Here is a 15,171-nt window from a genome sequence, read left to right as displayed (position 1 = left end):
ATAATAGTGTGTGTGTGTTGAGAGAGAATTAGAAAGAGAATTGGAAGTGAAATGGAGTGAATGATGAGTGGTAATTGGTGAGTGGTGAGTGGGGTTAAAAGGAGTTCTAGTTAGTTGACTAGCTCATGGTAGAAGTTAAAATTGATTAGTCATACATGACATAATCAAGAGTGGAATCCCATGCTAGTTCCTATTGGTATATATCCATAGTAAGTACGTTTTGAAGCTGTGTATAATACGGGTAAGAATACGACTAGAATTCTTGATGAAAGAAAAGAATGGAAAAGTAACTGTAACCATTTTCGTTAAGTATGAGTGTTTTGATATATGTCTTGAAGTCTTCCAAAAGTATTTTAATACATCTAAATACACTACATGTATATACATTTTAACTGAGTCGTTAAGTCATCGTTAGTCGTTACATGTAAGTGTTGTTTTGAAACCTTTAAGTTAACGATCTCAATTAATGTTGTTAACCCATTCTTTATTATATCTAATGAGATGTTAAATTATTATATTATCATAATATTATGATATATTAATATATCTTAATATGATATATATACATTTAAATGTCGTTACAACTATAATCGTTACATATATGTCTCGTTTCGAAATCCTTAAGTTAGTAGTCTTGTTTATATGTATATAACTCATTGTTAATATACTTATGGAGATACTTACTTATCATAATCTCATGTTAACCATATGTATATCCATATATATATCGTCATGTCGTTTTTACAAACGTTCGTGAATCGCCGGTCAACTTGGGTGGTCAATTGTCTATATGAAACATATTTCAATTAATCAAGTCTTAACAAGTTTGATTGCTTAACATGTTGGAAACATTTAATCATGTAAATATCAATCTCAATTAATATATATAAACATGGAAAATTTCGGATCACTACAACGTATACAATTCATTTGTAACAGGTGAACGTGGCCATTGAAATTCGGTTTCAACGTAATTCCAAAACTTCGTGTCCTGACCATCAGACCAAATCTTAAATCTCGACTTCCAAGTGGAATAGTTATCCATATTCATTAACCTTGGACATTTCGTACAATTTCCGAATTCACTCTAAGCAAGGAGTAATCGTTGAGTCATATTCGTAATACTCTGAACTAACGGTACAGCTAACGCATAATCGTTTGAATTAAACATCTTGAAAATTTTACAAAGGTAAACCGTGCGGTTCAGGATATCAACCGTACGTGTGACAATCTCAACCGTACGTGTCACAATTCAAGCGTACGTGTCAAAGCTCAAACAAAGAACCAATTACTAAGTCTCAGACGTGCGAGTAAGGATCACCCGTGTGATTACTCGTACGTGTCACTGTCAACCGCTTGATCACTTGTGTGTTCAGAATAGTCACTTAACCTAACAAGGTTATGCTAAACCGTGCGTGTGAGTTCACGAGTGATGTCAACCGTCTGGTCAACCGCACGAGTGATCAAATTTTTTGACCCACTCGTGTGAGCTGCTGTTCACCCTAATTCACTCAAAAACCCTAGAAATTGATGTTAAACCTCAATTTCTTCGTTCACAAGCTGGATTAGCACTAAACTAACATAAACACACTCTCTAATCACAATTACACACGTAAAAATGATTCCTTTTTGAGTCAACCGCGCGAGTCAGCTGTCACTCTTACGAGTGATCTGTCTCAGCCGTGCGGGTGATCACTCACTCATGTATGTATACTCAGATTAGATTTGTGACTCAGCTTAGCTCAACTGTGCATATGAGCTTGTCAGCCGTACTAATTGAAACCTTATTGATGTTGAAATAAATTAATATATCTTCTTGTAAAACCAAACGGAGCTATGTAATAGATAGGAGTTTTTTCCTAAAAGCTAGAAGTTAAAAGCTTCAAAGCTTCTTCAAAAAGCTGTCACCGGAAAAAAGTAAAAGCTGTCACCGGAAAAAAGTTGTTTATCGTTAAAATAAGGACTAAATGTATAAAATTAATTTAGTACTCCGTATTTGATAGAGTATGTTTGAGTAGTAAGAAAACACAGTCCAAACTTCAGCGCGAGGGTTCTCTCGTATTTCAGCTCTGGTACGTTCACCCTTTGTTACTTATAATTAAAATTAGTATTCGTTTGATGAAGATTTTTGAAATGCTTTGTGAATTATGTGTTCAATTTCAGTTATATATAAGGTTGGGGATAACATCCCTTTTTTTATGATATTAGGGTTTTGTGTAATTCAGAATCTGTCTATGGTTGGTTATGTTTGTTGTTTTCGATCCTTTTAATATTATTTTTCTGAAATTTTGGGGATAACTTCCATTTTTTGTGATGAGTTTAATAAGAATGTTTGCTACGTTTTATAATCAGTTAGTATGGAATCCTTGGAAAAATTTGCTAGTAATTGCTAACATATACCAACCAAAAACAATAGAGCTAATTAGTTACAATTATCAGCGTCCATATCTTTTTTCTTAAGCTCTAATGTGTACAAGTGCTGTTATTGTATATTAAACTAGTCCTTAAAACTAGTTACAAAGTATTTGACTGATTAGCTAAGACACTAGGACACTAAGACCAAAGTGTTTGGAACAGATAACCGAAATATACTTTTAAGTATGGTCAGTGTGCAAAAATAGATTTGGTCCACCAGTGTCCTCTCTAGGGGATAGAGATACAAGTGGAAAACAAATTCCTAAAGCTAAACCTTCATCTTTACATCTTTTTAGTAAGAATATATTTCTTAATTGAGTTCAGTTTTCGATTTAAGCGACTTTGAAAAATTATCCACATGACACTAATTGTTTGCTCTAGATTTGTTTTGTAGATTTATTTATTAAATTCTGTTATATCTTGAATTGAGTTTTGCATTGATAAGTTTGTATTCTTTTCATTATGGATTAGTGTTCGAAGATGAACTCTCAACGTTTGAACATAACCCTTCCTTCGGACATAATAGAAAACATTCTATGGCGTCTACCAATTGAAGAGATAGTAAGGTCAAGTATCCTCTCTAAAGAATGGATGTACAGTTGGACCAAAATTCCAAAAGTTGTGTTTAAGGTGTTCGATGAATCAACCTCTGAAAATCACCTGCCCGTTGTCGAGCAAGATTTTGAAAATCAGGCAAGTGAAAGGAAAAAGATTAGTAGATGTAAATTTTTCTATGCTATATACCAATTCATGTTACTACACCAGGGACCAATCCTTGACTTCACCCTTGACATGAGATGGTCCATGAATTATAAATACTTTCCGGAAATCGACCAAATATTACTTCATTTGTCGAGAAAGAATACTCTCAAGAAACTTTATTTGTGTTCTGGTTGTAGTATTTTTAATCGAAAACATATTAATTAATTTGCCGATGAAGAAGACGAGGAAGAAGACAATCGAGTATTGACTCTCTGTAAGCTACCCTTGACCATTTTCTCGTTTCATCAGTTAACAGACCTATATCTCTCTGGTTGTGTTATTTATAATGCACCAACATTTAACGGATTTGGTAGCCTTACAACCTTATTCTTGGAGAATGTTGTCATCACTGAAAAAGCACTTGTGCACATTTTATCAAATAATCCACTACTTAAAAGCTTCACAATGGTATGTTAGTTGTTACTATACTATCTATCCTCACGGACTTCATATAACCAATTTTTATCTCTTAAGTAATTGACTAATTGCAGCCTGATGGTATTGTGCTTTATGGTGAGGATGACCATGCCACCTCCTTCATTGAGCTATTTCCTGTGATAGAACATCTTGTTCTTTGTGCTCGTAACATTTGGGTAAATTTATTCACATTATATGTAGTTACATCAACTTGTAAACTTTGTTCTTTATATATATTTGTTTTCCTATAGTTGGATTGTTTCATTAGAGGAGTCGTTCCACGAGATGTTGCAAGTTCATTAGTCCATCTCAAATACTTATACTTAGAAGAGATGTGTTTCCTTGTAAATGAGTGGTTGAGGTTTCTTGTTCTTATGATCGTTAGCTCCCCAAACTTGGAGAAGCTTAAACTAGTGGTAAACAACTACAACCAATCCTATTTAGTTTTCAGTTAATTTTCATGTTTCATATCTTTAAGCATATATCTTAAATAGTCAATTTAAAGGTTAAAAAGTCACTTATTATCCTTTTTTTCCTAAAAAAACAACTAAAACCAATTCCATATTGGCACATTCCCATCATCCTTTTTATGTTCCCCAATTATTATTAACAAATAAAAATCAATAAAAGAAGTTGTCATTCTTATTTTTGTTCAGCATATGTTTAGATTACATATCTAATCATCATGTTATTTACTACTCCGTATATATGATGCGTAAAATGGTATCTCTTGCAGTAGAACTGTTTTTAACAGATTTGTTATTGTGATATTGTTTGTGATCATCTTAGTGTTTTGAAGAGCATTCGATGGGCTTTGATGATGACCTATTCTCTGTTACAATGCGAGAGTGTTCGGATATTTGGTTGGAACATTTGATTGAATTGGAGATTGATGGTTTTGGCAATAAGAAGCCTTACTTGGAGTTTGTGAAGCTTATTTTGGCCAAGTCACCTGTTCTCAAGAAGCTCAGATTGAAGGTTGACGATAATGATGAAGTGTTGAAGTTGTTAGAAGCTCTGTTACCCTTTCCACGTGCATCTCAAGTGGTTGAAATCATCGTTAAATATGGTGGTGGTAATAATATAGTTATACATCCTGTTGAAATCCATGTTAAAGAAGTAGTGTCTCAAATCAGTTTTCGTCCCTCAAATCAGTGAATGGAAGCTATTGAGATTGATGTTGTAATCTACTTGTTTTCTGTGATCCTTAGGTTGAATCTTTTGATTTTTTTTTTTTTGTTCTTTACTTGAAAGCAATATACTCAAAGTTTAATTCCCAATCCTTCAACAGCTACGACTTCAATTGGTTAAGGTAACAGCTGTTTCTCAGCATGTTTTGTTCTGGTTTGATCTTAAACTCACAAATCCATTTTAGATCACAACCTACACAAGTGCGACACACTGCTTATTATAGATTGAGTTTATATGTCATACTGTGCCTAGTTGTAACGACCTGACTTCGTTATCTCAAAAACACACTAAAAAAAAAAAAAATTCTGATGCAGAACATCTGGACGGCGTCCAGCAAAGAAGACCTGGACGGCGTCTAGAAGATCTGGATGGCGTCCAAATGAACTAAAGTCTGCTGTCTCCGGGGTCCAACTTACATGAGCGGAAAACCCGCTTCCCGACACTTTTAAATGAAAACCTTTTCACAACATGTCATAATAAGTTAAACTAAGAGATTTCCATCATCAAAACAAGTTTTACATCGTCGGGCCCACATCGGCCCGAATTACACGTTTCGTACAAAATACAAGTTTTGACCTTTCTAGTTTAATTTCCAAACGACACTAGAGCATGGTGTTTGGGGTTAAACTACCCAAATCTTGGCCGAACTTCCAAAAGCTAACACATTCAAAAAGCATCCTCTATCAAAACAAAGCGGGATCACTAATCCAAACGAATGCCCTTACCCTTGTCTACGCCGGAGCCTATAAAAAGGTAAACAACGAGAGGGTAAGCAAAGCTTAGTGAATGCAATAATTATACACATACATATATAATATACCTACTTGCATACACTTACGCACACCGTAAAATCGCTAGTAATAACAATTAGCATATCGACTCCGAGTATAAGCTAATAACCTCCAAATACCGCAACTAGCATAATCAATAGCTTATTCACCGAAATAATATATTATGCTATACTATATCACATACACAAACTATATGGTTAACCATTCTCGCGTCATGGTGCTACCGGCTCCGTGGTTCACACCATACGCAGTGCTATGACGCTACCGGCTCCGTGGTTCACGTCACTACACATTTGAGTCATACTCTTTTATAGTGCTACCGGCTCCGTGGTTCACACTTTGGTGTTACCGGCTCCGTGGTTCACACTTTTAACGACTCGAGCTATAGTGCTACCGGCTCCATAGTTCACACTACAACACGCGTACCATGATGCTACCGGCTCCGTGGTTCACATCATAATACACTCACACATACTATGGTACTACCGGCTTCGTGGTTCATACCATAGCACACAAATAAATACACTATATACATACATGCATAATTATTCCACTTACCTTACGCCTTCGGTGAATTGGTAAACCAAGCTCGCAACTTCAAAATAACGTACCTATTACATTATGCACATATATCAATCATTCATTCAAGTTGGTCAACCAACTTATTCGTCATCCAAGTGCCATTTGGCCCATGGTGCAAACGTGACCCATTTGCACCACTCATTCTAACACTAGGTCGGGATTATGTCAAACACTTACCAACAATTCGATTATGGTCTTAATACACCTTTTAATACAAGGTTACCTCATCTTCGCACCCATTAACCCACTTAGGTTATCAAAGACTCAATTCACCCATTTCAAGGTTAACACTCTCATTTGGGTCACTATCTTACCCAAATACACCCATTCACTTTAAATACCAAGTGTGCTAGTGATTTACTAACATTTAATTTAATGACCCGTCCTAATCCATCTGGACGAATACATTACATTTGGTTACATCACGAGGTACTTGACCTCTATATGATACATTTTACAAACATTGCATTCGTTTTTAAAAGACAAACTTTCATTACATCGAAAATTGACAGCATGCATACCATTTCATAATATATCCAACTATAATTGACTTAATAATAATCTTGAAGAATTCAACGACTCGAATGCAATGTATTTTGAAATACGTCATGAATGACTCCAAGTAATATCTCTAAAATGAGCAAATGCACAGCGGAAGATTTCTTTCAAACCTGAGAATAAACATGCTTTCAATTGTCAACCAAAAGGTTGGTGAGTTCATTAGTTTATCATAATCAATCATTTCCATTATTTTAATAGACCACAAGATTTCATATTTCAATTTCTCATAAACTTAATCTCATATCAGGCATTTCACAAACAGCATAGAGATAAAAAACATTCATATGGTGAACACCTGGTAACCGACCTTAACAAGATGCATATAGAATATCCCCATCATTCCGGGACTCCCTTAGGACATGATAAATTCGAAGTACTAAAGCATCCGGTACTTTGGATGGGGCTTGTTGGACCCGATAGATCTATCTTTAGGATTTGCGTCAATTTGGGTGTCTGTTCCCTAATTCTTAGATTACCAGACTAAAAAGGGGCATATTCGGTTTAATAATTCAACCATAGAATGTAGTTTCAAGTACTTGTGTCTATTTCGTCAAACATTTATAAAAGCAGCGCATGTATTCTCAGTCCCAAAAATATATATTGCAAAAGTATTTAAAAAGGGAGCAAATAAAACTCACGATAATGTATTTTATAGTAAAAATACATATGACGATATTGAACAAGTGTAAGGTTGACCTCGGATTCTCAGTCCCAATGTATTCTCTGTCCCAAAAATATATATTGCAGAAGCATTTAAAAAGGGAACAAATGTAACTCACGATATTGTATTTTGTAGTAAAAATACATATGACGATATTGAACAAGTGTAAGGTTGACCTCGGATTCACGAACCTATATTATTTGTATATATATTAACACACATAATTGTAATCGAACAAATATATATATATATATATATATATATATATATATATATATATATATATATATATATATATATATATATATATATATATATATTAGTGATTTTATTTATTATTTTATATTATGTGTTTTATTAATAACTTAAGTAGATATATTTATCTTTATATAGATAATTAATATTTATTACAAAAGTATTAATATGGTTAGGTTTTATATCATAAATATATTTTTATATAGAAAATCTTCTTTTGATATATTAATAATACTAATAATAATAATGATAAAAATAATACTAATTATGATAAAAATTATGATAATTCTAATAATAATAAAAATGATAATTTTAATATTAATGATAAAGATAATACTAATAATACTAATGTTTGTAATGATAATACTAATAGTGTTTAATGATAATACTAATAATTATGATATAAATTTTATTAATAATAATAATTAATCTAACAATAATAGCAATAATTTTTAATAAAAATGTAGTTTTAATATCATGATATTTTTTGTAATACTAATAATAATCTAAATGATAATAATAAATATAGTAATAACAATGATAGTAATATTAATAATTTTAATAAAGTTTAAAATTTTAACATTAATACTAAGGTAAAATGATAAAAAATAATATTTTTAACAATAATAGTAATAATAATAATAATTATAGTTTTAATAGTAATTTTAATAATCGTATTAATAATAATATTAATAATGTTGTTTAGACGATAATTCTAATACTAATAATAATGATACTTAATAATATTAATAATGGTAATGATAATACTAATTTTAATAAACGTGATAGATTTATAATAATGATACCTTTAGTAATAATGATATTAATAATAATGCTAATAATCATAAAATGATACTAGTAATACTTTTTGATAATACTTAATAATAACAAAAATATTAATAATATTAATTATATTAGAGATAATAATAGTCGTATAATTAATATTAGTTATAACAATAATTTACATCGTAACAATAATTATTAACAATGATAATAATAATAACAATAATAATAATAACAATAATAATAATAATAATAATAATAATAATAATAATAATAAAAGTTATAAAACTACGTTATAAAAACGAATTCTAAAAAAAAAATAGGCCATTGCAGGGCTCGAACCCATGACTTCCTAATAACCCGTAAACACTCCAAGACCACCCATCCAATTCTGTTTTTTTTTCTGTTTTATTTCCCACATAGATAATTATAATCCACACTTCCTGTATTCATCTTCTTCAACACCTTATAACTGAAATCGAACAGGGGTAATCCAAATCCAAACAATGAATTACTCAACTTAATTTACGAATTGGAATCTAAATAGAACGACCAATTTTTTAAACTCGAATTAATCAAAGAAAGAAAAAAAATTAAATAAATAGCAGCGGCATTTACCAGTAACCACGAACACCATTTATAACAAAATCAGTGATTTTAAGAATTTGACACTTATAGGTTGAAATCCCAAGATGAATTAATTCATACATCGTTCATGGAAACTTTTGAAATCATTATTTTAACTCGAATCATAAAAAAAATTTAGAATTTGTTCTAAGAACACTCGGTTGACTTTTGTTTCTAAAAGCTTTGACCTCAAAATTAGTAATCGATATAATGAATTGGAGTGTGCAAACTTACAGAAAGATCATTTGGATGATTCCTAATACTCGTGCATTATTAGATTTCAATGTTTGGCTCGAATTTGGATTATGAATTAAAAGTGTTCGTGAAAAGGGGAACGACTTGTTCTAATATTTTTCTGTAAATTTTTTTTCTTCATATAATAGCTAAAGGATTGCAACGGATTTTGATAATGGAAATCGAATGAATGTTTTCAATAATACAAAATGATCGATGGATTTTATTGGAGGTATGTGAGTCGACCATTTATCACAGGTAGAACAGCAGGTAGGAGAGAAATAATAAAAAAAATTAACCAGATCCTGACATATATCAAAAATTACGCTTGATATAGCTGCTTATATGTATGTATTATTTTAATTTTAATAATTAATAATTATATTAATAATAATTATAATATTGATATTATTTTTTTATAATAATAAATATACTAATAATAATAATGATAATAATATTATCAAAATAAACTCAAAAATAATAATAATAAGACTAATAATAAAAGTAATAATCATAATAATTATAATAATTATAATTTTTCTACTAATTATACTAATTTTGTTATTAATAATGATAATGATAATTTTAGAAATTTAACACATTAAATGTATCAAATTTCATATCTAACTATTATATATAGTAATATTAATAACACTGATATCAACATTAACATTAATATTAATAACACTAATGATAATGAAGTAATAATAATATTAGTATACAACTATGTTTTTAACTTATATTATATATTATTAATCATATATTATATGATAACCTTTATTAAATATTTATTATTTATAAATTTTATAAATTACATTATACATTACATATAATAATAATTATGCATAGAAATTATATATAATTATATAAAGATTCATTTTAAATTACACTTAATTATTTTGTGTCTTATTTTACATATTTAATTCTAATTTTTAAATTATATTATATAATTTCAAATTAATATATATAATTACATGTATATTTATATATATACATATTTATTTACAAACAATTGTTCGTGAATCGTCAGGAGCAGTCGAAGGTCAATTGAATATATGAACATCGTTTCAAAATTTTCTAGACTCAGCATTACATACTTTGCTTATCGTATTGAAATCATATAAGGATTAAGTTTAAATTTAGTCGGAAATTCCCGGGTCGTCACAGTACCCGGGTCGAAAATTTCGTCCCGAAATTTGAGCGGGATCATCATGGCTGACAATAATTATGTTTTTATGACTCATATGAGTTGATAAATAGAGTTTTATCACCAGTGAGTAATATAGATAAAATGATATGATTTTTGTGAAGAGTACGAGTGAAGCTATCACAAAAGAGTGAAATGAGTAAATGAAGGTTCATCTTAACCGGTGACGTAGTCACGGTTGTTTTCCGGAAGTCAAGGGATTTGGAGAAAATCTTTGTAATAAGATTTGATTCTTAAGGAAATTAGAATCCTATTTGGTTAAATTCAATGATCTATTTTGATTGCTCGTTCGGATATTTCACTATAAATTCACTCCCTTTGTTTCCTTTATATTTTGGAGTTTCATCCTTTTGTTTTCCTCTTCCCGACCTTAAGTCAAGCGAATAATGATCCAGAATTCGTAAGTATGAAGTTTCGAATGAACATGAATAATGTTCTAAGAGAGAGATTGTAATAGCACGATCTTGATTGGTTAACCTACCATAATTCAAGAGAAAAGATAGAACTATCAAGAGGATATGTTCTTGATATGTTTAGAGATTAGATGGAATGTAAGAGTCGTGTAACATGGCACATGATGACATTATGGTCTGTGAATCATCACGTTTCATTAGAAACTCAGCATGGCTTACTGTAATATAATCAAGTTGATCAAGTGTCATTATATTATACTAAATCATGCTTCAGTTCCCAACACTACTTCAAAAACATTCATATTTTAAACTCGAAGGTTTCAGAATTTAGAAACTAAAATAGTTTCTTTTATGATATAACACAGATAGCGCGAAGAGATAAATGATTTCAGATTAGAATAGTTATGAATATATCTTCAGAATTATCGAAGATATTTATAATGAAAGATTCGATGATATTTTAGAATTTCAGAATCAAATTGTGATGAAGAAATTCATTCACGATGATTTAGAGCGATTAAGGATCAAGGTATTCGCTAAAGATTTCATCAGAAACAGAATCATCAAGATTCTTTATATACAAGTTTAGTCCTTGTGATTTGTCCACAGCCTCCTTCATAATTTGCTTAATCCGTTTTCCAGTCTTAACATTTCTGAGCTTTACCAACATACTATTTTTTATCATCAAACTTCCGACGGTTAAGGTCGTTTACGTTTGTCTACAGTTTCTGCTGCTTCATGCAGCTTTTTCAACATTCAGAGTATTGATTTGTAAACTGAGTGCTTTTCAGAATTTCAGAATTGAAGATCATAATTCCAAGAGACAAGTGTTATATGTATGCATATAACTGTTGATGTAGAAACACTGCGAGATTCAAAATACTGATTGCTGATTCTCAGTAATTGGTATGGCAATTATCGTTACAAGATGCGGATAGGGTTTCGATAAAGATAATGATTTTTCGGAAAGTCAAAGATCAACGAAGTTGTTGGTAAGTTTAATGCTAATGTGGTGAGATATAAACGGTTCCCCGGTAATGATGACGAAAGGGTAATCGTATACATCAATGTTATAAAAAGGCAAATCCGAATGAAAAGTAGAAATTGATTTGCTGTAGCTGTGACAAAATTGGCTATTTTGAAAAGGGATTGAAAAGTTATTTTCGGTAATAACAATGCCAAAGGAGTTTGCACAGATACGTGTCAAATGTTTTCTCAGGTTCCGAGAGTTTTTCAGGTGCATAACTATATGCATAAATTTATTTCCTTACGTAGATGAAGTGCGGTTAGTTCATCCTCTTGATTGAGGTGTTTTCAAGAATCATGAAAGGTTTGAACGCAGATTATAATCGTCAAGATACAAATGAGGTTTAAGATGAAATCAAGTGGCAAACTTGAAGAAATGTTTAGTTTTATATGTTATAATCAATATTTTAAATCATTTTAATTGTCCAATGTTGGTAGTCCACAGTTGATAGTCCACAGTTAGCAGTTCAATAATTCATATATAGTTTAATATATTATATTCGAATTAATTAATACGTATCGTGACCCATTGTATACATGTCTCAGACTCGATCACAATTCAAAGTATATATATTATTTGAGAATCAGCCTCAACCCTGTATAGCTAACTCGATCGTTACCGCATATAGAGTGTTTATGGTTATTCCAAATAATATATATAGATGCATCAATATGATATGTCAAAACCTTGTATACGTGTCCCGATATTTAAAGTGCGTAAAATAAATAACATAAATTAAATGACAATAAATAAAATTGCGAGAATTAAAATTGCGATAAATAAATTGCGATAATTAAATTGCGATAAATAAATTGCGATAAATAAATTGGGATAAATAAAATGTAATAAGGAATTAACAGTTAGCTAGGAACAGTTAGCTAGGAATAGTTAGCGTAGATTCTTAACAAAATTTCCCATAGTTAATTTGTTTGTTTCTAATAAATTTTATTTTGTCCAATGTTTTCTTCATTATGCCACTTGTTGGATTCTGATAAGTCAAAATCCCATTATGAAATTGAATGAAAATGGTTATTTCGCGGTGAACGAAAACGTATATCTGTGGATGTAGGTAGGACAATAAATGATTGTTGAATCAGATTCAAAGAATGTACAGTGCAACTTATTAATGTGAAATCTAAATATTCCTCGGGTATTACCTACCCGTTAAAATATTTTCACCATTAAAAGTTTGTACGAAAGAATTTTTAATTACAATCTTTATGAAAATATACTTACATATATATTTTCTTCAGATGTAATCATAGATTTAATGAGTTAATATAATATTAATCTCATTTGATTTACCGTTAGAAGTAGAATACATAATCTCTAAAACATTAGAGATTACATAATTGCCATAAAGAACGAAGATAATTGATGTAGAACGATACGTAGAACGATACTTAGAACTATGATTATACTCGAGGTACAGAATGAGGTGTTGAGGCATGGATTGTTGATGGTACTGGTGGTGTTTATTGATGGTACTATTGGTGCCGATGATGTTGCTGAAGCTGGTAAGTTTTGCACCATATTCTCCAAATTAATTACTCGAGCGCGTAGCTCGTTGACTTCTTCCATTATTCCGGGATGATTGTCGGTCGGAACGAGCGGATAAATAAGGTTTTGAATTTTTAGATAGAATATAATCGTGGTGAGATATTCGGAAAATGAGGCTGAAAATGGTGTTTCGGATAGGTTCGCTGGTAAGTGCTTCAGGTTCTTCACCAAGAGGTGAATTCGGTTGATGGAAAGGATCACCTTCTTCTTGTATCAAATGATTAAGTAGACTACGAACCCATCAAATGAATTGGGTATGGCTGATTGGTTGAATTCATTTGGTGACGCTGCTTCTGGAGCTTAGGTGAACATTCAGGTCGGAATAGCTGTCGGGTTCCGAAGAACTTGAACTAGTAACGAGTTCCATTTCGTACGATTGAGTAAAGGGTTTTTCGGTATGAAATGATTTTTTGGCTATCGGATGGTATTCTAATTACATAGAATATCTATATATAGAGAACAAAAAATTTCCTAGAATACGGAGGAATTTGCAGAATATGTCAGGCAAAGTTTACAGTAACAGATACGCTAAGATATGAATTTTGTCTATACACTATTCATGCAATCAATGCAGTAAGATGTGTCTAGACTAAGAATGATAAGCAAATGATTCCATAAGAATGATAAGTAGGTAATTTTTTTGACACGAAATGATAAGCAAAACTTTTGACATGCAGACACGGTCGAAGTCCAGACTCATTAATGCATCTAAACAACTATCAGTTAGACACACTAATGCAAGACCTGGTTCGCTAAGACCACCGCTCTGATACCAACTCTAACATAGTTGGGAACACCACACGTCCCACCCAGTGCCTTCCCAGCTAACCGCCTGGTGACCACTGAGTGTACCTCAGACACTGATTTTACGACCCTGCCTCTCGGCAAAACCAACCATATTCTTACCGCGAGGAGTAAGAGTCACTGCTTCGTCACAGGTAACACTGTGAGAACCCCCTCTACGATTAAGCCGACGACACAGCTTAAACCAGCTCTGATACCAACTCTAATGACCTGTCCTAATCCATCTGGACGAATACATTACATTTGGTTACATCGCGAGGTACTTGACCTCTATATGATACATTTTACAAACATTGCATTCATTTTTAAAAGACAAACTTTCATTACATCGAAAGTTGATGGCATGCATACCATTTCATAATATATCCAACTATAATTGACTTAATAATAATCTTGATGAACTCAACGACTCGAATGCAATGTCTTTTGAAATACGTCATGAATGAATCCAAGTAATATCTCTAAAATGAGCAAATGCACAGCGGAAGATTTCTTTCAAACCTGAGAATAAACATGCTTTCAAGTGTCACCCAAAAGGTTAGTGAGTTCATTAGTTTATCATAATCAATCATTTCTATTATTTTAATAGACCACAAGATTTCATATTTCAATTTCTCATAAACTTAATCTCATATCAGGCATTTCGCAAACTGCATAGAGATAAAAATCATTCATATGGTGAACACCTGGTAACCGACCTTAACAAGATGCATATAGAATATCCCCATCATTCCGGGACTCCCTTCAGACATGATAAATTCGAAGTACTAAAGCATCCGGTACTTTGGATGGGGCTTGTTGGGCCCGATAGATCTATTTTTAGGATTTGCGTCAATTAGGGTGTCTGTTCACTAATTCTTAGATTACCAGACTAAAAAGGG

At 31.5% G+C, this 15,171-nt stretch overlaps 1 protein-coding gene across 1 annotated transcript; it reads left to right on the top strand.

Annotated features, from left to right (window-relative positions):
• The first annotated feature begins 1,855 nt into the window (after positions 1-1,855).
• On the top strand, positions 1,856-4,884 carry LOC139858240 (F-box/FBD/LRR-repeat protein At1g13570-like). The gene is made up of 6 exons (XM_071847101.1): positions 1,856-2,072; positions 2,887-3,108; positions 3,315-3,585; positions 3,669-3,770; positions 3,846-4,010; positions 4,384-4,884. The coding sequence occupies exons 3-6, from the start codon at positions 3,583-3,585 to the stop codon at positions 4,750-4,752; spliced, it is 639 nt and encodes a 212-aa protein (XP_071703202.1). The 5' UTR covers positions 1,856-2,072; positions 2,887-3,108; positions 3,315-3,582; the 3' UTR covers positions 4,753-4,884.
• Positions 4,885-15,171: the final 10,287 nt, after the last annotated feature.

The sequence above is a fragment of the Rutidosis leptorrhynchoides genome, chromosome 7 (genome assembly GCF_046630445.1).
Source record: "Rutidosis leptorrhynchoides isolate AG116_Rl617_1_P2 chromosome 7, CSIRO_AGI_Rlap_v1, whole genome shotgun sequence".
In the NCBI taxonomy this organism is placed as follows: domain Eukaryota; kingdom Viridiplantae; phylum Streptophyta; class Magnoliopsida; order Asterales; family Asteraceae; genus Rutidosis; species Rutidosis leptorrhynchoides.
Note: the sequence above shows the minus strand (reverse complement) of the source record. Positions and strands in the feature narration are given on the sequence as shown.